Here is a 23,895-nt window from a genome sequence, read left to right as displayed (position 1 = left end):
TTTAGCAAAGAAGTTGGTTCACCTAAAGAAGTTACAGAGCTCTGAACAGTTAACAGAGCTTTTCAGCAGCAGCCTAAGCGTTATCCCCCTGTGCTTTCCAGCGAGCTGAAAATCCCATCAATATTTCCAGCAAGAGTCCTTTTTTCTCCCACTCTATTCAGCTGGTCTTTTTACATGAGATAACGGATATCCCTCTTATCTAAGTGCCCACACCTAAATATTGTCTCTAATCCTTACGCCACGTCTTTCACTTACATGCTCATCGCTGCCACGCTGTTCCTCTGTACAGTCAATTGCTCTTTGGGCTGGTAGTTTGGAGACAGTTGAAGTTACTATTTCTAGACTGTTGTCTTGATGACATCCTAGACCTATCATCCTCCAGTGAAGTGGGACAGCTGAACAGCACACATTGAAAGAATCTAGGGCAAAATTAAATGAGAGTTCTGCACGTGGCACAAACTGCCTGGTTTGATCTAGAATGGAAGCTATAAACTATTTCACAGTGGGATGTGAAAGTTTATTAGTTGTCTAGCATGCTGCTTTCTTTTCCAAAGGACTGACACAACCTTCTTCGTGACCTGCTAATTCTCTTCCCAACGGTCGCCACTTCATGGCCATGCCAGTTTTTGATGCTGAGATGTTGGCTTCGAGCTGCAGGGCATGTGGAACATTTGAGGTTCTGCAGGAGAAGCAGCCTCTCATAAACTTCTGGCACAATACTAGGACCAGATATGCTGAGTGTCTCCTCCTGCCAGCTGCGGGCAGTAGCTCCTCTGGCTTTTAATAAACACCAGGCCAGGTTGGAGGAGTCACAATGTCCAGTCTGAAATGCAACGTCTGCTTTAGGAAACCCTCCACCTCCACCACGCAGAATTTCCCCATTGTTTTCCTCAGGAGTTTCTCCAGTCTTCAAGCCTTCTCCCAGCAGCAGCTTTTTTTACCTTGCATTATTAGAGAGCTCACTACCCAAATAATTCTCAAAATCCTTTGTCACCCACACTTACCTCACTTGGATTCCAATTTCCTTATCTTCTCATGTCAAATGCAATCTACTCCCATATCATCTCTCTTCTTTTGCCCGTTCTCCACCCTCCCACTGTAAGGCAGTTGTTGCAATTAACTCCTGGTTTTGTAACATCCAAATGCTCCAATTTCTTCACATACTCTCCTTGACTGCCCCTGCTTCCCTCTTACCTTGAGCAGAGGTCAAGAATAGCAATTTTCCTCACTTTCTGATCTTTTGGAGGTGTCTGGCTTTTTCCCTACCTTCACTTTTAAGACTGACCATTGTCCCCTTATTGCCTATACACTTCCAGGAGACTAGGAACTTGAATGGAAAGTCACCTTGACCAAAAAGGACTAAAGGTCAAGTGGTAACTGCTTTGGGTTAGTGCAGGTTTGTAGAAGTCTCTTTGGATCTGACGAAAGGAATGCTGAACCACTGTCCCATGCCGGGGGGGGACCCCGTGGACTTCTCTCCAACTGGCTTACACGAGTATCAGTTAGTGAGGGAAACGTTTCCCTCCAAAATCCCAGGTTTCTGCAAATACAGAAGTGCCTTATGCCTGTTGATTCTTATTTCTCCTTCCAGTTTCAATTTATGTCTGCTGTGGGGTCTCCAATTGTTCACTGCCCCATTGCGTCCCAAAACTTTTCACACTCATTCCCTGCCCCACCCGTCTCCTCTTTCATCAGTCTTGCTAGCCATCCTCAGTCTCTTTTGCCCCAATTATCTCTGCCAAACAAGTTCAGCTGCTTACTGTGCCGCCTTACCTGCTTGACATCTCTTTGATGCAGGAAGAATTTGATCTAGGTTCAAGTTGCCCGTTCTTCCCGTTGTTTCACTCCTTTCCCTTACACCTGCTTTGAGTTGTGCTGCGGCTCCCGTCTCATCCTTTAATTTTAGGGGTCACTGAGCTACAGAAGAGGTGCCCCAGTTTTATAGCCTGAAAATCTGGCCACTTTGTACTTTTGGTGCCTGAACGTGTTTTACCGTAACTCCCTGTGCGAGTCATTACAGGGTGCAATTAAATACAGGAAGTCAGCAGATCAGTAGTGCACTGAAGAACCAGTTAATTAAGGACTTTAAAGTATTCACCATCTGTAAACAAAATCTGTATTTGAAACCAGAACTGTCTCCACAGCAATGCCTGGGTTTGTGTGGGACAAGATCCAAAGCCCAGTGAACTCGGGGAAAGGGGAGGGGAGGACCCTACGCTGATTTCCATATCCTTTGGATCAGGCCCCGTGTTTCCTTTGGCAATGATAAAAGGATGCACAAAGCATTGGGACTGTACAACTTCATTTTATTTTGTGTGCTTTTATAGGATATAAATAAATGACAAAATTACAAAATTTATAACTGGAAGCCCAAGCATATTTACATAAGTATTTGTTGCAGTGAGGCTACTATTTACTGTTCTCCTATACAATTTTCCTTTTGGTACCATATTTTTAGTGTTTATTTTTTTTACTGTCAGTTGACTACGTACATATCAACAGTGAATAGGCAAAAATATGTACAAGGAACTATTTTGTTCAAGTAAATTGAATACTGTATTAAAAGTATGTCATCACTCAGCGCTATGATTAGGTTTAACTGAACCATATACAATTATCAGGTTTAAACCAAGTTCAATTATCCATTTTTTTGGAATTTACCAACTGATGATTCTAACTGAAAACCTCAGCTGGATATGAAATAATAATTAAAAAAAACATTAAGACAACCACACAATTTATCAATATCTCTATAATGAACTTCAAAATGATTCACAATTTGACTGGATAGAACAATATACGTTAAAATGTCATTTTTCTCCTATAGTGATATTTGTACTGTTATAATTTCAGTTCTACATAAATATACATCATGGTATTATACAAATACTCCACAGACATTAAAAAAATTAAAACACTTCAAAGAAAATGTAAGTAAATCTTATTTAATCAAATCTTAAGCAAATGCTTAACTATTTTGTTCCATGAAAACATTTTTATTACTTTGGAATTTTTTTCTTTTTCTCGCTATTTTTATTTAGAAAATGTTTTGCAGTAGAATTTTATCAACACTCTTCCAAACAAGCTTTCTGTGACAGAAATCTTGATAGCAAAATCCATGGTTTTGACTTTTTTTAGAACCACTGAGATTATTTTTTAAAAATACTATTAGAATTCATGGCTATAGCAATGTTGAACTGCATAAACTGTATGTAGGTGTAGTAGAATGACCATTCCACTTTCATTCCAGACTGATCACACGGAACATCCAGTGCACTGATGCTACAACTCTCATAATTTCCATAATGCTGCAATAGCAGTGGTTTACTTAACTTTAAAATAAACACTATTTGTCATAATTAATCTGGCTTCCTTCCATAAATATTCATATGTTTTCCTATAGTACTTCTCTTCCATAAAAATATCTAATAAATGTTTTCTGTGCATTATTAATAACTTTTTCTAACCATTCATAAAACTCTGATCCTTTGTTACAATGCAAGAGGTTCCTATTTCTGTAGAGGATCAAAGGACACCAATGATTACATATAAAACCAGCGCACACAGAAATCAGGGTGCCTAATTTCTTGTCACTTTAATGAGTTCTTTATTCAACACAGTAATTATTAATGAATTCAGTGGTTTCACAAATACTCTATTTATTAATTCTGGTTCTACTTCAATTAAAAACTGCCAAGATTTAAATAAAAAACCAATCAAATATTCTACTCATAGGCAGCATTAGTGTTAGTTTAGAGACCTTTTGTTTTTCTTAAAAAGTAGAATTCTAAAATAAGAAATCAAAGAAAGCACTGTGGCAGAGTCACAAGGGAGAACTGCGTGAAAAATAAGGTTTCTCACTCCTCTTGTGGACTGTAATTTGAAAAGTCTTCATATAGTGTCATTCTTCTGTCAGTGCTGCAGGAAGAAGAACATCACCAGAAATGACCATCAGCCTTTTTTGTTAGTTACAAGGCCACTCATATACAGTGCAGTCTTCCTCTCTGCTGGATTGAAACGTTGCCATAAAGGAAAGGCTGTGCTGTGACTGCTTGGCGTGCAAGGCACAACAAGGAACAGGGGGACAGTTTTGTATCAGAAAATGGTAGTTTCATACTTGGTATTAATGCCTCTTTTGGCTTCTTGTCCAGGTTCAACAATCCATGGTAGGTTCGCCAGAGTCTTTTGTTCAGAGGGATCTATCTGCTTTAAGACAAACGCAAACATACAGACGGGTTACCATCTCTGGGCACAGCATTGCTAGCAGAAGTTTTTTCTTTAAACGAATAGAACACAGAACACATCCTGTATCGACAACGTCCTACAGCAGCCAGTGCGGTGGTCTACGCTCCCACGTACCCACGGTTGCCCTCTTTTTGCGGTTTAGATCAGAGCTGTGTCCACCCCCAAGCTATAGGGCATCATAGTTCGTTAAAGCCATCCTTGATCCTACGAAGTCCTTTTGCTACCGAGACAGATGATGGCATCAGGAAATGTTCTTGCTTAAAATTTTATGGAGGAAGATTCTGTGGCAATGGATGACAAAGTGTACAGTCATACATTTTTTTCCCCTTCCTCTCATCCAAGAATTAAATATCACAGAGTATGGCTCTCACTTTATAGCCAGTGAATATGATACAGTGTGCAGTCATTTTTCCCCTTTCCCTCCCAGATCGCTTGTTTTAAAATAGTTTTCATAATTTTTTTTAAAACCTCTACCATAAAAGAGTATTTCTCTGTCACCTATGCACTTCAGGAGGGCACTTTAAAGACAATATGTAGGTTCCAATGAGCTTGGATTCTCAGGCATTTGGGATTCCAAAGAAAATATTGAATCCCAGTTTTAGAACAGGAGGGTCTGCTGAGGGTCAGAAAAAAAGAAAGGGAGGTAAGAAAAGAAGTTGCTTGGTATGACAAGACAATTGTAAATTGATTTGGGTTTGTAATTTGATTAGGATACGTATGTAGTGATTGTGTACCAGAGAAGTTTGGTGGGGATTTTATTTCTCAACAGGAGATCAGGAAAGTCCATGGAACCGCAGAGTTTTAGAGGTCTGCATTGGCTGTGATCCTCAGCACTTAAAAATTGAATTTAGACCGAATCAATTAAAGCTCTGCAATTACTATAAAAGATATATGCACAACACTAGCCAAGCAACATCTTAAACCGGAGGAATCTGAAATGATCAGTTGTTCGAAATGGCTGCCCATGCTGCAGAGACACAACTTATACTGGCTGATGAGCAGAGGTGGCATGACCGAGACACGGAGCGTTTCTGACTCGAGAGGTATATTTATTTATACAGCTTCTAGTGTATCAACTCTTAACTGTATAGCTGAATTTCATTTTTTTGCATGCACGACTACCTTCTACTTACCACTGACTTCCGAATACTAACTCGTGGTTTGGGAATAGGTTTGGAGGGTTTGTTTTCAAAGCTTTCTGGGAGGGTTGAAGAATGGCCCCCTTTTCGTGCTTGTAGTGCAAGCTGATAGGCCACCTCAAATGCTTGTCCTAGTGTAAGAATGATTTCGTAAGCTAAATTCTGGAAAAAAACCAAAAACAGTTAAAATTGGTGTGAGGTTGAAGTATTGTCAGATACATGAAGTGGGGTAGTACTGGCTACAGAAGTGATTTCTAATGTAAATAATTAAAATCACCCTGGTAATAACTTCCTAAGCCTCTGCAATATTTACATCTGTCATTTGATTTCTCATTGATGAAAACCAATCTAAATGTAATCTATTGTACTGAAAGTCATTACTTCTAAAAACCTTGAAACACATTGTCTCACTAAACATGAAACCAGGAGCGGGTGAGTGTGTGTTGTCTCTTTTTAGAACAGGTACATTAACCCCCCCAGCTCCCACCCATCTTGCACTATTGCACCGACGTGACGTTCCGCCTGGCTCCGTTTCAGAACTCCTCTGCTGACCCGTCCTCCTCCAGAGCTCTGTGCTCCCCCCGAACGGCCCGGGAAGCCGATGCAGCGTTGGTGCGATGCTTCCAAAAGGACAAAAAGCAAATGTCGCGAGTGCGCGCTCTGCTTCACAGATGCAGGGCACCTATGCGCGCATGAAAGTCAGCGCTCCGCTTCGGATGCACGTTTCCAGTGCTGGGGAAACCTTCTCGTGCTTTTGTTTTCTAGAAGTAGAAATGTTTGAGCTTAAACCGGCACGTCAGAAGACTCTTGTAAGTGTGGGCAGGGGGGTTAGTGTGTACCTCCAAAGAAGTCAGGCTCTTAAGACTAAGACCAGTTTAGTGGTACAGCTAGAATACTTTAAGTTCTCATTACATATGTGGAAAAAAACCTGTTGAAAGGTTTATAAAGCATGAATGAGGAACCAGGGGGTCGGTATAAATATTTCTTCAGTACAGTTTACATCTCTGAAAAAAGCAGCTCTGAGTTTCAAATTTGACCTTGTCTAAACTGCAAGTGAATTTTGATGGTAGTTTTTCTTCAGGTTTGTGTGTTTGTTTTGGTGTATTTATTTCTAGGTTCCTACTAGAGCCTATTTCTAGGCTACTAACTTTGCAATAATGTTTTGAAGCCCTGCATAGCAAATGCAAGCCTGCAGGCTTGCCTCCTTACATCCTACAGTCTCCTTTAGAATAATTCGTAAATCTTTGCTGTAATTCGGAAGTTACCCTCTGCTTCCTCAATCTCTGTAGCCCGTAGTTGGAAGCAACCCTGCATTGCATTGAAACTAGGTAATCCCTTAAAATTCCCACGTTTCTGATGTAATTTTAAATGAGATGATATCTCTTTAGCTAGTCAAGTCTAATTTTGAGTTTGCAATAAGCCAGAAAGCAATGTAGGACACTTGGAAGGACACTTTCTGCCCTCCCATCGTTAAAACACAGTTAAAAGGATAAGCGTTTTATTTCATGCCCTACACTGTAACTTCACTGCAGTCATGAAGAAATTCCATCCCTTTGTTATCACACATGTATACTGAGATAGTATAGGCTAAATTCAGCATTTTTAGCTCGTTAGAAGAGCTTCTTACAAAGGTGCCAGGTCTGGTCTTTGTTAGGTCAGACAGAAAACAATTATACTCCTCCACTGGGATATGCTCTCAGCTGTTACGACTGCAGTCACAACAGCAAGCTAGCCAAAGTTTCATAGCTTCCCAAATAAAAATGTCTGCCTGATTTGATAGCAGTAGTCTCCCACTTGTCTCCCCTTTAACTTAAGGGAACTGGCCAGGACTGAGAAACACTGAGGATGCAGTTTGCCAGTGGAGTAATAAATGAAAGACTAAAGCGACTATTATAAAGTGCCCTGCCTTTTAGCAGAACGCTGGCTATGGAATTAAGACCAACAGAGAGTATAATTGTTAAAAATGTGCAGAATAATGTTATTTGAAATGGAGTACGCCTATGAGTAGGACAAGAATATTATTCTAAAGACATCTTAATCAGCTGTCATGACAGTAAGATAGTATACTATATCATCATGGGATTGTCTACAGTGGATATTATTATTGCTAAGGAATACATCAACAGGACAGGGTGTAGTAATGGCTTGGAGAAAAAGCAGACTGTAATACTAGTGGGACTGAAAAAATGCACCATCCAGTGTGGTGTACAAAAGGGTCACAGAGACAGGCCTGAAAAAGCTCTGAGATAAGAGCGGAGACAAGCAGAAAGTTTGCCATGCTGAGCCATAAATCTAGTCTGGGTCCTGCATCTTGTCAGAAGTCACTATGATTTGTTTTCTTTTGTAGTCTGTAAAATGAAAAAATAGGCCTGCCTGGAGCCTGAAAGCCATGGGAAACATGTAACTGTTTCTATGGTTAATAAATATTTGAAATATAGCAAATAAAACAGAACATTCACCGTTCTGTTCAATATTCAAAATGTAAACTGAACCATAACATGTACATAAATTTCATACATTGTGTACTGTGGTAGAGCCTTGCCAGAGAGAAATCTGCAGATGGAGGCAAGGAGGGCTTTAAAACTGTACCTTGTAAAATTTACGAAAGTTATCTGAAAAATTGTATTTTGAAAAAAACAGCAGTAAGTAAGTAAGTTTGGTTTGAAGAATTTCTCCACTGTAGTACTGGGAGAGGATTATGAGGATTAGAGTTGGTACGGATTCTTGCAGGGGCTATACTGGAGAGGTAAGAGAAGGATTTCCTTGGGGATAGGGGCGGAAAACCAAAACCACAAAATCCATAGTGGAATTTCTTCTGAGAGAGTGAGGAGACTATCTGAATTTTTTACATGTGGCATAAAAGGAAGGAAACAGGTCTGCCTCCCCAAAAGACGCTTAGCACAAAATTTGTAGACCCTGTGCTCGCTGTAGAAGACATTGACCCTTACAAATCCCATCGAGCTCCTTAGAAAGGCGGCAAAACTTTTAGGACCGCGGTGCTTCTGAGGCTGCTACAGTCCTGCTCCTTGCTTGGCACAGCAGAGAAGGAACGTGAGTAAGCTAACGCCTTTTAAGCAACAATTTCTGGGAGATGAGAAATTGAATTCAATTGCCTTGTTTGCCATGTAATGTTACAATTCAATGCCCCAGCACAAGCCTGAGTCAGGATTCTTCAGCCGCTTTAACTCAGCCAACCTATTACAACTGCTAATTGTTTTCTTACATTTTAACTGGCTTTTTTACTGTGTTAAGTTGCAGCAGGCACTGCTTCTTCATTGCATTGTAATGCTTCTATAAAGCTATGTTGAGGCTTTGAGAATATTTTAAGAAAGAGAGTAAGATCTCTGTCTTCTGAGCTATAAAAACTTAAAATGTCACTTGCAAAGGAATTTTTGGAAAAACTAACATTTTGCCTTTTTTGGCTAGCACTTTTGATGTAATGAGGATTTTATGGGTTTTTGCTTTTAAGTGATGATTTTTTTTTCTTCTTTAAGATCAATGACAAATCTGATCTTTTTTGAAGATTGAATTTACTGAAGAAGCTTCCTCTGGAGTTCCACAGATGATTAGTGTGAGCTACCCATCACATCGGATATGTAGGAATGTCAATTAGGACACCCTGTGTTCAAGGTACCGAACTTAAAATGGCAGTTGGCAAAATCGAGCAGAACAGAGTATATGGAATCTTTACTTGAAAAACCTGAAAAAACCCAACCCAGTTCAAAATATCCATCCCTTGGGATAAAATCAGTTGCCTACTGTTTAGTCATACTAGAGTCTTCAAGGCCAAATGTAGAGGAATTCTACTATAAAAGCCTGACAAGAAGGGAAGGTTACTTACTAGTAGTGGGAGTTATGAGCGATGCAGAGCTGACACACCTATACATTAACAGTGTTAAGTACACATATGCTTTATCCTTCCAGACCACAGATCTTTTACTTTTGGGTGGATCTAGAAAGGGCATTTGTCTGCACTTTCCACCGTGTCAGCCTTTGTGCATTTGAGGGGAAGAAAGCTCAGCTCGCCAAAGCTGGTGTGATGACACCAACGTAGTTGGTATTTGCTTGCGATGGCTGTGCGCTCCTGGGCTGCATGAGGCTTTCGTGATCAGGCACTCCGGCAACTTAAATTCTTGATCCTTTCTCAAACAGATCCTTTAAAGCAATCGTGGATGGCAAACTCTTCTGAATCCATCTCTCTCTTTTAATACAGCACAGAAAGAGATCTTGTATGCAATGGGAGGATGGAAACAGGCCTTCAACGTGGGCCTTCATGCTGTTGCAAAAGCCATCGATGTAGATGAGAGGAGCGATTCGTTTGCTCATGAGCTGAAAGTTCCTTGTACCAAAGTGTGCTCCACCTCAAGAAGTTTGCCAGGAGCAACTGAAATGTTTTACACATTCCACCTAATATGCCCCAGAGAGGGGGCTGCATGGGCACACTGTCTCGGGGTACTGCGAAGGAAAGACATTTTCTGTTCCGGAGACATGGGGATGCCATGCTGATTGTACCTGGATGATCATACGAACAGAGAAAAAGTCCCCTAATCCCCTGGAAGAAGGCAATGAACAGAACTTTGAAACTTGAATGCATGCTTTTTCTTCTCTGCTAAGTATGTATACTAGCAGTTTCCAATTCTTATCCAGCTGAAGTCTATGCAACAAAGGACAAAAGAACACAGAAAAGAAGAAAAAAGTCTTTGTGTTATGCAGAGCACCAAGTCTAATCCTTGGCACGAGCCAGAGCAGAAATTGTTCCAATTTATGCTGGTTGTCTTCTATTCATAGGTGCATTGGGCAATGAAGGAATATCTGATGGAAATTACTTTGGACGTCTCCCACTTATGAACCGGAATTCGGTATAGGACCTGTTATGGTTTGTTTCTCCAGAGGAATCCTTCACTGGTAGTTTTAGGGCTGGTTTATAAGTGAATGAGAGTGAAGCAGATTTCAAATATTGAGCAATAGATCCTCTTCTTCCCCCAAACCTGGTCCCCTTCAATATTCTTTAATCAAGTCTGATGTTTTTGCAATTTTGATTGTAGAATTTTAACTCTGAGTAGACAAGTTACATGTACAGTCACTCCTAAACAGTATCAGTATCAATGCTGGTAGCTGACGTCACTACACTAAAATGCTTTCCTATCTGCAAAAAAATTGTTCTTGCCCACATTTCCTGAGGAACTGAAGGACTTGACTTAAAAGAGTGAAATTTCTTCATACCATTGCAGGTATTGTATTACCATAATAGATACGATTTAAGATGCATCTTTTTTACACCTTAATGTGGATTTCTACCATTTCAAACCTAATTTTTCTTGACGTCATTGGACTTCTATCCATTGACAAATGGGTAGGATTGTTTCTATTAGCAAACTGGAAGATCAGGCTAATATATGCCTTTTAGACTTTAAATAGAAACTTTAATTTACTGTATGCTTGCATTCTGAATACCTAGCTATTTTTTATGGAGCTTGTACTTGCATCAAAAAAGCTAGATCCTGAGATATAAAACAACACAAAAAGAGAATATTTGAGTAGGTAACACATGCCCCCCCCCCCCCCCCCCCCCGCCCCGGATTATGTTGCAGGAGAAAACTAAGTTAAGACAGTTAGACATTAAAATTTCTGTATTGCTTAAAATAGCCATTTAAAGTGCTTGGGGTATTAAATGCTCCTCCTAAGGTATGGGAAGTGAGCAAAATGTTGCAATTATTCCTGGATTGCTATTCTTTCCTTGCCAAGCAAGGAGAAAATGAATTTCATCTGCTCTACCTGGGTCTACGTTTGTGCTTGATTATTAAACCTATAAATGGAACTGCAGTACTTTGAAACCATTAAGAAGTATTTAAATGGATCAGGAGAAATAATAACCTCACTCAATCAGTCTAATTTCAGTTGATTCACTCATCGCTAAAATCTATATAATGTAACATCTTGTTGACCATAGTCTATTTTTAACACAATTTTGAAGTTTTTTCTACTCCCTGTGGACACAAAAATGTCAGCAGAGAATTTCAACAACAGAAGCACTGAACCAAAACGCTAAAATTCCTCCTAACCTACCTTCCTGTACATCTTGTTATTTTAACTCTCCTACATGCTATCGCTCTGCAGTGACTCTTTCCCCAGTCCCAAACAAAACGCCTCAATTCAGACAGCTCTGGGGTTTTTTAAACTTAGATTCATGTAAGCATGTTTCAAGAATTCATACACATTATACCGTATTAAAATAATTTTTTCTTGAATGATTTTAAAGTTTTAATAGCATCTCAAATTCCTCTTGAGCTTAACTCAAAGGGTAAGTACTCCTGGAAGTTTTGGACAGTAAGCCCCCTCAGTCCTAAAAATTAGAGCCACTACTCATTTCACCAAATTTAGCTGAAAACAGCATGACTGATTAATTGACATGTGTCCATGATTTTTTGAAACACTGGTAGTCCGTGCATCACCGTCTGAGAAGCATACATGGAGGAAGAACAGTCACTTTCCACCAAAAGAACAGGAGCTGTAAGGACTTCTGCTGAATTTTTGAGATTGCTAGGCAAGAAGATTGGAACAACGAAGTAAGAATTGAAGCATTAATTTGCTATTTTCAAAATAAAGGCAATCTTTTTGAAAAGGTAAAGGTGCTCTTAAAATAAAATGTCCTCAAATTCTGTATCTGCATTATTTGTTAAGCTAAAACTCCTGCTGACATGATAGAGAGGAGAGCAGAGCAGAATGGAGGGACCATCTAACAACAACAACAACATAATAATAATAAATAAAAATAATAAAAATAAATAAAATTAAATAATAATAAATAAAAAATAATAAAAAATAAATAAAATAATAAATATGGATAAAATTAAATAATAAAAATAAAAATAATATAAATAAAATTACTAAAAATTAAAATTAAAATTAAATAAAATAATAAAAACTAATAAAACTAATAAAAATTAAAAATAATAAACGATGATAAATAAAAGAATAAATAATAATAAATAGTAATGAAGAAAAATTAATAAAAATAATAAAAATTAACGAATAATAAAAAATAAATAATAATAATCTGTTGACGGTTACAGGGGTAACCTCTTACAGAGGAAGACAGCAAGGACAATGCACAGATCTCTGTTTTCACAGACGTTTCAAATCCTTCCGGTTCAGTGTAGCAGCCAACTATTCCTAGGAGCTCTTGAGCTCTCTAACTAGCTACCTGGTCTCTCTCTGTGGTATCTGTAAGTGGTTTGGGTCGCTGGTTAAAGCAAATACAAACCTCTTCATACCTCCTCTACACATCGGCAGGGGGAGCTTCAGTTGTCGGGTTTATTCAATATAAAGTCAAAAAGTCTAAACAACACTTCGGGAGACGCCCCTTGAGTTACGGGGACGGACCCCGCGTAGCACCGCCGCGGGCGAGCGGGGTCCGCAGGCTGCAGAAATCGCTGCTGACCTCGCGGCGGGACCGAGCGCTGGCTCTGACGCCCGCCGAGCCAGATTTCAGAACGGGTGGGCAAACTTCGTGGAAGGCTATCGCTTAGGCTGGAAGAATTACTCGTCCAGCCTCGTACGAAAAGCTACTCGCTAAGTTTACAGCCAACAGCTGAGAGTATCGAGGCGAGTTATTTCAGATGGGAAAGGAGGTAATTTCAGAGAAAAATCTTTGCTCTTCTCCAGAAATGTCCTTTTACTATCCCATAGCAGATTAGTCTTTTCATGTGGTAAACGAATGACACCTTCCATTAATCACCATATACCCTGAAAATGTTTTAACAGAATTAAAGATGTATTACTGTTACAAAGAACCATTAAATGAAGGATATTCTGTAAACTGACCACATCAAACGCAGTGAATACATGGCAGTAGTGGTGATTAGTCTTCAAGTCTTTAGTGATGTACGCAAATGTAGAAAGGTCTTCAGGGTCTTGTGCAGCGCAGGAAATGTTACGGATTTCATGTTCAGCAATAATATTCTGTTTAAAAAAAAATATTTTTCAATCAATTTAGGAATTAAATGTAAAAGAGCCATAAAAGGGGTGGTTTTAGATTTGCATTTTGCTGTGCTGAAGTATTTCAGAAGTTTCTTAGCAAGATGAGAGTCAACACACCCCACGTGTGATATTACAGAGGTCATTGGAATTTTGACCCTCTCCAATGATGCCTAAAACTGCCAATAATCTGGTAGGAAACAATTACATTCTAGCGTCTTCCCTATGAGTCTGCTTGAGTTCCGTACAATTTATTCAGTGTCCTATGACAAAGGGACACCTCTCCTGGCATACAGCTGTAAATACAGTTTCAAAGCACTACACGAGCATCTTACGATGCTGCTGGTTTTCTGTTTAATGATCACTACATGACACTGGTTCAGTCTACTGATGGACAGGATCTGGTGAAACCCAATAGGCTCAATATCCAGGTTTTTGCATTTGTTTGACAAATTTCAGCTATACTTTTTCAAGAGGAAAAAACAAACCACCAAACATCACTTATAACTGAAACCCTGAGCTCTTGTAAGGCTTCTGCTTAGTAAAAAGATAACTACAGGAGGATCTGGCAACTTTTCTCCATTTACTGACAACAGCATCCTGTAAGAGAGATGTAGAAAAATTAAACCATTCATGCACCGAGCAACACTACTTGCAACAGCCAATGTAAGCTATAGCATACTATTGAGATAAAGGTGGGGCATGGCTGTCCAATGAAACAAAAAAAAGCTGTCTTAAAGCTTTGGAGAAAACTATGAATATTCATTATATAAATTGCTGATATGTAATTATTGTGTTCAGGCCAAAGGAACCATGAAGCCAGAGAAGAAGATACTGCAGAGCAGCTTATGATTAGGCCTTGCTTCAGCAACACACGCATTTCCAATGATTTACTGAAACAGAAGGAGGATTTATTGAATATGAATTTACTTAGCCGTTAGTTTATACGCTTTTCGGAATTGTGGCCCTGCTGGCTGTAGCTCTGGCTTTTCCACAAAACCCCAAAGTGAACAAGCCTGCTGCAGCATGACGTCGCTATTGCACCACAGAACGTGGGACATCTGTAGTGTCCCGGTCCCTCGCAGAGCCACCGTTTGCTGCTGCCTCATGGCATCTGTCCAAGTTAAAACAATCTCTCAGCATCTGTGGGTTCCCTCACCCCTCTCTTTTCCTTCCCACCTCCTCTCCTCCCCTTTTTTTTTTTTTGTTTTTTTGGGGTTTTTTTTAAGGAACAGGAAATATATGCAACTAAGTCACTGAAGGTGCTTTGCCATATCTTCTTTCATTTGCTAAGTGGCAACCTTCCCCCTTGCACGTAGGTGTCAAGTTTTCAAAAAGACACATTAATATATCTAATTGAAGAAATCATGGCTTAGGAAAAATCTTAATAAAAAGCATTCCAAATTTCAAATTATGGAGAAAAACGAGATAAGGAAACCATTACTGAAGAAATTAAATAATCCTCTTAATCTTAAATTGTTGCAACATACTTGATTATTTCTTTTTAATGCATTATTCATAAAAATGACAAAACCAGTACTTATGTTTCAATATATGCCAATTTATAATGACACGTATAAGCTCTGCTTAACAATCACTGGCTTTTTATGTTACTTTAAGCATTTTATTTGCTTTTTTCTCAAATTGATAACTTTTACCCTCAATAAAGATTTTGATGAGAATTACAATTATACGAAACCCAGGGATTTATTTAGATAGCCACAGATATACTTGTAATACACTGTTGTTGATGTTGTATTGGCAACATTGTAGTTTAGAAGACAGAAAGAATTAAAGCTTGGAAGGTCTTAAAATCATGTAAAATATTTACACCAAATCATGAGCCACAAAGTAATCAGCTGAAGTTACACAGGGTACGTGAAGAGAGCTCTGCTATGCTGAAACTTTTCTGAGGTGACCTCGGGTTGACACAGGGCTTTGCACTTTAGTCAAAACTCATTTTAGTCAAAGATTATTTTAATGTTTTAACTTTAAACCAAGTGAAGTTTGGATACGTATCCATATCATGTTTGTTTCGAATAAAATAAGCTATACCAAAAATAAATCTTCTGGATGAAAATCAGTAGTGAAATTGAGCTTTTACCCTAGCTTCTATAGGATATCCTCTGTGATCGCTTTTTAAAATTAAACATGCTTTCAGTGCACGTGTTTACTGTTTCCTGGGGTCACTACTCCAGCAGACCCACGGTCTTATTCCGTGGAAATGACAAGGCTGTGAACCAGCTCGCTGCTCTGGGTACGCTCCTCAGGCTTTGACCGACACTGTACAGTCGTCATTCTAAAAACTGTCACTCCGTTTGGCAAGAGAAACCTCCGGCGCTTCTCAAAAAGCAGGGAAGCTGAAAGCCGGCTCTGGTTCTGCCAAGGAAATACCTTGGAGAGATCAGGTTTTTGCTAAGCAGCCTTCCTTTTGCTTGCCTACCTCCTGTCAGGCAATCCCCCTCCTGGCAGAAACCACCCAGAAGTTAGGGTTAGCTGTGACCCACGAGAAAATTCTGCAAGCCTGCTTTTTTCCTAAGCAGCAATTTCTTTCTGGCCTCACTCGCAAAGAAATGGTGTCATGTCAAAGTGGTGTCATGCCAAGCTTCAAGGCGCCACTGAAATAGCTGTCGTGGAATGAGGTCAGGGCCCCTTTGTCACCTGAAGCTTTGCCTGCTACGACTCGGAATACAAATTCTTAGCTTGGTGGCATAAAGGAAAAGGATGAACAGCCATGAAAGCTGAGTTTTCAAGCACATAACTGCTAGCTATTTTTGTCATTAAAAAGTATGCATTTATTGCTAAGTGGTGCCCAGCGCTATCAACTATAAGCTCGTATGGAAGCGGTACAAGTCTGAATAGGATCTCACCTTATCGCTAATCTGTTTTGGGTCTTGAAGGAATTGGGTACAGCACACTGTGGACCAGGATGATAACAACGCTCCTGGGAGAGTTGCAGGCTATTACCTGGTTTTTACAGAAGGGAAAGGCAGTGCAGATTTTGAACTGGAGAGAAAGCAATCTACCACTTGAGAAAAAACACAGGACCGTGGCATTTTTTACCTCCATCAAATACATCTATTGCACTACTAGGCACAAGATTTCAGTGGGACTGGTCTAGAGCCACCTAATACAATTTGCCAAACTTCTTTCAAGTTTCCATCCTACGGAAAGTTATATGTACTGTGCAAAGAGATACTGGAAGCTCCTTTTGTTCTCCTGATTTTTTTTTTAAACCTAAGGACATTGCAGTTACATCCTTTACACTATGGAGGAGATTTAAGAGCTGAAAACAGCCTTATCCAAGTTAGAGTTAATAGCGTTACAATGTCCTGATTTATGCCCTGCACATCAGAGAACATAAAGGAAATGAGGGTTGTAGAAGCTCAATTTTGAATCAATGGAAGAAAAAGGAGCTGACAGGAATCCCTGGCCTCTCTGCTCTGGCAAATTTGCCAGGCTTTACCTAACAGTAATTTCACCTCTGTTTTTCTTTCATGCCATCTTCTAACCCTAGATATGGCTTCCAAACTCTAGCAGAAGTTCACAAATCTGCTTTCGCTCCTTCACCTAAACCCCAGTTCTAGTTAAACACCTTTAACAACTGACTGATCTGGCAAGTTTGACAGATACTGGGCTAGATGTATCGTGTGGTCTGAATGTTCAACAACACAAAGCCGTTATATACATTATTAACCTGGTTTATATTGCTTAGTGAGTTTTAGTCACGTAACAGAAAAGATAATTTCTTTTCTATTCATAAGCAACCATCAGTATGGATTGCATTTTCGTGCCATTTTAGACACCTGAAGAAGAGAAATTCATGCATTACTTTACTCCTGCTTACAGAGCTTGTACATTTTACTTTGGCTAAGCAATAACCCATTGCTCTATCCATCACTGAGTTCTCTGATCTCTCAATTTCTGCCTTTTTTTGTAAAAGATGTTGGATGTATTTTAAAATGTAAGAAACAAAGCACAGGGGCATTGCCACACAGGAAGATGAAAAAATATGGAATAACAACTGTTAAGAAGCTGATGCAGTTCAGGGAGTCAAATGGCTAGTACCAGGAAAGCAGCCCTCAGAGAGGCTCTGACATTTGAAAAGGACATTCACGGCTCATGTTTCTTATTCTTACAATGGCTGGCCCTCGATAAAACCTTGCATCTTTATTCTTCATTAAGACATCTTTTTTTTTTTTCCCAAAATTATATTAATGAACAAAAATATATTTTTTTTCCTGCATATTTAAGGAACTATATAGGGAAGAACATGGTAAAAGATTCCACAGAGGCTTCCTGCCAAATACCTTTTGTGATAAGCTTGCCTTTTAATGGAAGAAGGTTGGACACAATGTTCCATGAGCCATTAAATGAGCCATTAAAGCTGCTTCACTTGTCCTCCAGACTGAGTTTCTGGAGAATGACAATGAGATTACACCAATTTTGGAGAGAAGAAAAAAAAGAGAGGAAAACACAAAGTGCAAGTGTCTCCTCTCTGGCCTGGTGCTCTTACAGAGCCAGCCTCACAGGTATTCCTATTTGTAAGAAACACAGGCTAATAATGAACAATTGCACATACCTTATTTGTTGCATCAATAAATTTGACTCCCTTGTAAGAGACAGACAGGACAATGGTTGGTACTTTCTTCATCTGTTCTGTAGACTTCTGAAATCAAAATGAAGATGTTGTTAGAGTTGTGTTGCATTGCAAGAACAGTGCTCGCTCTTCTCTTCTGACAAACTAAGTTAAACAAAAGGTACTTATCCAAATATTTGACTTTTTCTTGAGCTGACTATGCTCCGAGCTTTTGAAAAAGCTGCCTTGCAGTTACAAAACTAAAAAGAGCCTTACAGTTTGTTGAGAGGATGGTAAAAATTGTCCTTTTTCCTAGCACAATGGGAATAGAATGAAGTAAGTTTGCCAGGCTTAAAAAAGACCAGACATGCAATCAGGGGTTTCCCAAAACATGCGTGTTTACGACATCTATCTGATACACCTCATTCATCGCTGCCTCCCCTCCCCTCTTTCTGCCCTTCCCACCTGTAAAAACCAACAGCGTGGTACTTCTCATAGTACTGTTTCTTTGCTGCAATTAGTTGTTATTTAGAAATGTTTCACACTCTTGCCTTCTTGCAGTTGTATTTGTGGCACGAGGTAGCCCTGTAGCCCTCTAGGCCTGCCAGTCAATCTGTCAGTCCAACGCCGTATCTTGTCACGTCTGACCGTCTGCACTTCCTCGAGTGCAGCTGCTACTGGAAGCTGCTTTACACATGAATTAGCACGGAGGCTTATTCTGCATTCCCTCCGTGCCAGGTTCTCCTACTTACAGTTCATGTCTTCCTATAAGGCTATTTTTTCTTTTATGCTAGTCCACTTCTGTGTGCCTTCAATGTGACGCACACAGCAAAGATATTTCCTCCTGAACAGATTAGACAAATATTTGGGATAGGTTTAAGTTCCCTGCAGAAAAACCTGTTGATTAGTTTACAGATTAAATTTACCAAAACAGCCCCAAAACCAACCAACCAAAAACCCAAATATGGCATAATAGTTTATAGCTGATCTGAATTCTTTTAAGGTGGAAGGCAATAACAGACCATTCTATACAACGCTACTGTAAAGAAATAAATTAGATAACGTTCAGAGAACACTCACTCATGGGAGTATCTGCAAACAATCACAGAGACCAATCAAACATTTTCTTGAAAGGCAAGAGTAAGTTCAGTTACAGCTAAACATGAAGAAACATCAGCACACAGAATGAGAGTGTAAAGACATTGAAAGGTCTAGAATTGGCGCCTAGAAAGATCTTTAGAGCAGCTGAACAAAAGTAGCAGCGGTGGTTTTGTATTCTTCAAGAAAAACAAAACAGCATCGATATAAGCTTGAAAACACAGACTGTATCTGAAAAAAATATGTCAAAACCAGGTGATGCTAACACTAGAGAGCAAAACGAACAAAAGCTTAAAAGAAAAAACCCTGTAATCAAGTTCCCTTATCAGATCTTGTTCCTTCCAGAATCAAATGATGCTCCATTTTTGCCAGCATAAAATTCAAAGCCACAGATCCAGCTACGTTCTGCAATTCCTGTCTGTGCCATGAAGGCTAAAACCTCTAATTAAAGTTTCAAGGAGAGCCCCACCCATCTGTGTAATAGAGAAGCCCATTGCATCTCTCAGTATCAAACGACAAGAGACTCAAGATGACAATCAAGTGTCAATTTATCCTCGAGAAAGCTTCTTTCATCCAGAAGGCTAGGCATTTTTAAAAAATGAAAGCTTAAATGGTAAAACATTCTGAAGAATCTAACAAAATCTGAAGGAAGACACTAATCTGATTTGCATGTCTCTGAACTGAGCACAGAAAGAAATGGTAACCCTGCCAAAAAGCAGAGCAAGTACATACCTGTGTGTGTCTGTGTGTGTCTATAACAGATCTCAAATGACCCTTTTCATAAAATTCAATTTCAATGCACAGAAAGCACAACAGTGACTGTACGGAAGCTGCAGTACCTACACCTATCAGAATAACAAGCAAAATACCCCGAATATGCTCATAAACAGACAAAATATTCACAAATATGACAACATCACTTTAATCATCTGGCAACCCAGCAATCATCCAACTTTTGTCCTTTCTTTCTATCCTGACAGCTACACTCAGGAGCAGTTTGTCTCCCATTTTGATCATTGTAATTATCTCCTTCCTCACCTCCTTAGCAGCAAAATTCCTCTTCTCCTCCAACACGCTATACAAACACGGCTACTAAGTTCATTTATTTTAGCTTTTTGGTGTAATTTGCGCTATCTTCCATTTGCCATAGAGGTTAAGCTTCCTGTTGGCAAGGCCACGTTGTACTAACAGTCTGGGAGTCCTCTTTCATCTAGACCAGTAGTTTGTAATTTAATTATCTTCCTTATCGGTTCCACATTCACCTGGGTTTGTCTAGAGCAGACCTGATCTTTAGTATTTAATCAAGGTCGTGAACTGCCAGAAGACTGTATCTGAGTGAAATAGCTCATCAAGATACTATTAAATTATAGCTGGCAAATTAGGAAATGAATCAGAGACTGATGGACATCTGTAATTTATTAAGCCAAACTGTCTCAGCTGGTAAGGAGCAGCAGATGTCTCTTATCAGCTTGCAAACCATACAAACCCCAGGATTTGTGCAAAGGTGTTCTGGAAGACCATAGTCCAGTGTAGAAACATGATTTTGGGAAACTATTCTGCACTTGTACCCTCATTGCAACAAAGAGTTGGGCAGTGGCGTAACATCCTTCATTATTATGACAGTATTATCAGGAAAAACACACAGCTCTATTCCCCGCCGCTCAACTCCCAGTGACTGAAGTCCACCATGTAATTACTATTTCCAAGCACCTTCCAGACTTCCACAGTTCTGAGTTGTCATGGAGAGCTCATACTATACGCTTGTTGTTCCTTTCTTTTTAATGGAGGAGGTGGCTGCCAGGATGTGTAACGTGAGTTTTCAGAGCTACAGTATGAATATCATTCACTCAGGCACTGTAACTGCTTTGGCTCTAAATTCTAGGATGTTGAGATGAAGCCCCACAGCTTTCATGGTCAGACATTTCACACCTCTGTGCAGGCCAAGTGGGCATCTCTGCCCAGAATCTGCGAAGAAGGTGGGATGCAGGAGTTACTATTCCCTTTCCTTGGGCTTTTCAGGTTCTAGCCACTGTATCAGCTCTGTGAGGACACGATGAGATGGCAAAATATTCTTGTCCATCTGGTGCCTCTATGGGAAGCAGATGGACCTGAGCCAAAGTTAGAGGAGCCACAGCTGAAGGCTGGCATTGGATGTCATGTGCATGTTGACATATGGTCTAATGCTCCAAGGCATGTTCATACCATGGTAGCAGGATTAGATTTTAGCTCATGTAGAAGCAATCATAGTGACAGGACCCTGTCTTTGGGCAAGTGCTCACTAGCCTGGAACTGGTCATAGTCCCTACAAACTCCATGGCTGGTGACTGCAACTTCGGCTCTTTGTTTTAATACACTTCTTTAGGAGAATCATCTGGATGAACAGCAAGCGCCTTCTAGGCTCGTTGCCACCGCCTGTCTCCGATCAGCTGGTCGTCTCTGTAAGGACAGATGTGCATGCCCTGTCTCCTCAGGTGCACTGCTCCTGCAGCGAGGAGTCTCAGTGCTGCAGTCTGCGTGCCAGAGACTGAGCTGCGGTCCCACTTCGGAAATGCTTCCTACGGGCAGGTAGGTGACTATGTGGAGGCAGGCCATGTGTAGCTCAAGAACCATAAAGCAGGCTTGACTGCAGGCATAGGAAGATGGAAGAAAACATCACCATCCTAAATCTGATGTGACATTTGTTCACATAGAGCCTCTTTTTCTTCAGAATAAAGAGTATCGGGAACAGCAGCCTCTCCTGTATTTTGATGCAGTTGCTGCGATGAAGCTGCTTCATCCCCTCAGCACCCAGAACAGAGATCCGTCCAGTGGAAGGAGGTAGAAGGCATCTTCTGCAAAATTGCCTAGTTACTACAGTGCTTGCTCTTACAATAAAGGTCTGGATTTACAACCCTTCTGAGTTTCCATCTGAACCCACTACTGCCATTACGCAGGACAGTGCCAAAACCCTGAATAGCCCTGGAGAGGACTGGTCCCAATTCCTCCTTTTGAAACTGGTCATCAAGGGGTGCAAGAGCAATGGTGCCAGAAGGAGAGCACGAGAAAACAAGCTTCCTTCTGATCTTGTTTATGAATTTTCTTTAGTTTCACTGAAAAAAACCACCATACTGACAAGCAGACTCTAAACAGATTTCTGTAGTATAGTACTACAAATTGTCTTAAGTGGGTAAAGCATTTCCACCTGTATTTTGATTTTGAGTTAAATGCTGTGCAGAACTGCTAGACTTTTATTTAGAATATAAACTAAACTCCAAAGAGTTTGAGATCCATCCAGCAGTGTACCTAACAAATCAAGATAATTAACGATGGCTTAAGAGGCAGAAGACTTTGTTCTAGGAATAAAGCAATATCAACTAGCTGTTTATTTTTAAAAAGGCCATACATGCAAATATTAAACATATAACCTAAAGGGCCTTTAATCCTTTCAAGACAGGATTGTACTGCAATACCTTGTTCTGCGCAGAACTGAGAGCACTAATCCAACATTTTTGAATACTCCTGTGGTGTACAAAACATGGTATCTCTGTGCACGCACACACACAAAGCAACTGAATGAGAAATTCAGGAGCACACGTAGAACGGTGTCCGAGTAAGATGCTCACCCATTCACCTGATATACTGTAGCACATGGTGTAATCCAGCCCGCACTCACAATGCTTTCATCTCATCTATTTATTTCCTGCCAAGAGGAAACAGGATACACTGGTACTTCTACTTTGTCACGTTGACCACTTTCATGTACTTATATATATGTTTATAACTGGATTACTCAGCTTTCATACAGCAGCCAAAATGAAACCATGTTCGTTTGTAGGTTTTCCTGCATATGTAATTATACTTGATCTTGCAAATACACAGTAAAAAGACATTATTCAACTATGCCAAGTCACTAACAATTCCATATACAAATTTTGAGTACAAGTTTAAAAGCCTGTAAAATCTTAAGATTTCATCTTGGCTTTTTACTTTTGCAAATGAATCTGCTAATTCTGTCTTATACTGTTTTTTAATAGCTATCTGAAGACTGTAGCTGGCAATTTTACTATTCAATTATGTACGGGAATCCACTTCACTAAGAATCTGAACATTTTCCCATACTGGTAGCAACTATTAATTCCAAATGGCATCAAAATGCACATTTTAAAATATGTATTGGTACCACCTACCATCCTACCCATAAGCCTATTACTTATGAAGCCTCATGAAACACTTCCTTTTGAGTGAATCACTTTGACAATATCATGCATGAGATGAAACTGAAATAAAAAGTCAAAATTCACTTTTGCCCAGTTAGTTTTAAAGCCAATTTTGAAACTACAGTCTGCCTTGTAACAAAGATTTACTAACTTTTCTCGGTTCAAAAGGCTTAAAAATGCATCACTGATGTAATTTAATACCTCTTGGAATAAGATAGCATCTGTAATCCCTGTGGTACAAGACTGTTTACTTCTCTACAATTAGTGGATGCCTCCAAGCTACATCATTAATATGAACATGGCACTGGGGATGCACCTGCAACTCATCTGCTTGAGAATGAGAAGTTTTCTGCTTTTGCAGTATCCGTACGTACTCATCTGCTGCTGAAAGGGCAGTGCATCCCTCCCGCACCTTGGACTCGTCTCAGCCACAGAGTTCAAGGACGTACAATCCTCTGAAGGAGGATTTGATGCCATGGATGCTGAATCAAATGGATCCTATCCCATGGGATGGCATGATGTGGATGTGCATAACATCTTTAAGACTTCCCACCACTTCTTTTTTCCTTTTGAGTAATACCCACATGCCTGTTCCACTGCAGGCCCTCCCAAAGCAGTAGCCACATGAGAGAGACAAAGCTGCAAGCCCTAAGAAAGCAGA

The 23,895-nt window shown here is 39.8% G+C and overlaps 2 protein-coding genes and 1 long non-coding RNA gene across 19 annotated transcripts in view; 2 read left to right on the top strand and 1 right to left on the bottom strand.

Moving 5' to 3' along the window:
- APAF1 (apoptotic peptidase activating factor 1) overlaps nt 1–5,273 on the top strand; it is a 53,910-nt gene extending 48,637 nt beyond the window's left edge. For all 3 annotated transcript variants that reach the window (XM_030002645.2, XM_030002644.2, XM_030002643.2), the window contains one exon: nt 5,015–5,273. The gene's annotated coding sequence lies outside the window, so the exon portion shown is untranslated. The remainder of the gene's footprint in view (nt 1–5,014) is intronic.
- The window catches only part of ANKS1B (ankyrin repeat and sterile alpha motif domain containing 1B), a 443,348-nt gene continuing 421,742 nt past the window's right edge, over nt 2,290–23,895 (bottom strand). For 11 of the 15 annotated variants that reach the window (XM_030002651.2, XM_030002652.2, XM_030002654.2 and 8 more), the window contains 4 exons: nt 17,944–18,030; nt 13,209–13,346; nt 5,379–5,546; nt 2,290–4,206 (listed from right to left, as the gene is read on the bottom strand). In XM_030002651.2, the coding sequence (XP_029858511.1) occupies nt 4,096–4,206; nt 5,379–5,546; nt 13,209–13,346; nt 17,944–18,030 (504 nt within the window). In that variant the 3' untranslated portion in view covers nt 2,290–4,095. The other 4 variants (XM_030002653.2, XM_030002665.2, XM_030002666.2 and 1 more) reach the window with 2 other exon arrangements.
- On the top strand, nt 5,952–12,023 carry LOC115336114. The gene is made up of 4 exons (XR_003921619.1): nt 5,952–6,193; nt 8,248–8,435; nt 8,879–9,014; nt 9,598–12,023. It is a non-coding gene; the product is annotated as an uncharacterized LOC115336114 (long non-coding RNA).

Source organism: Aquila chrysaetos, chromosome 26, assembly GCF_900496995.4.
Source record: "Aquila chrysaetos chrysaetos chromosome 26, bAquChr1.4, whole genome shotgun sequence".
Taxonomy (NCBI): domain Eukaryota; kingdom Metazoa; phylum Chordata; class Aves; order Accipitriformes; family Accipitridae; genus Aquila; species Aquila chrysaetos.
This window is presented reverse-complemented; position numbering and strand designations above follow the sequence as displayed.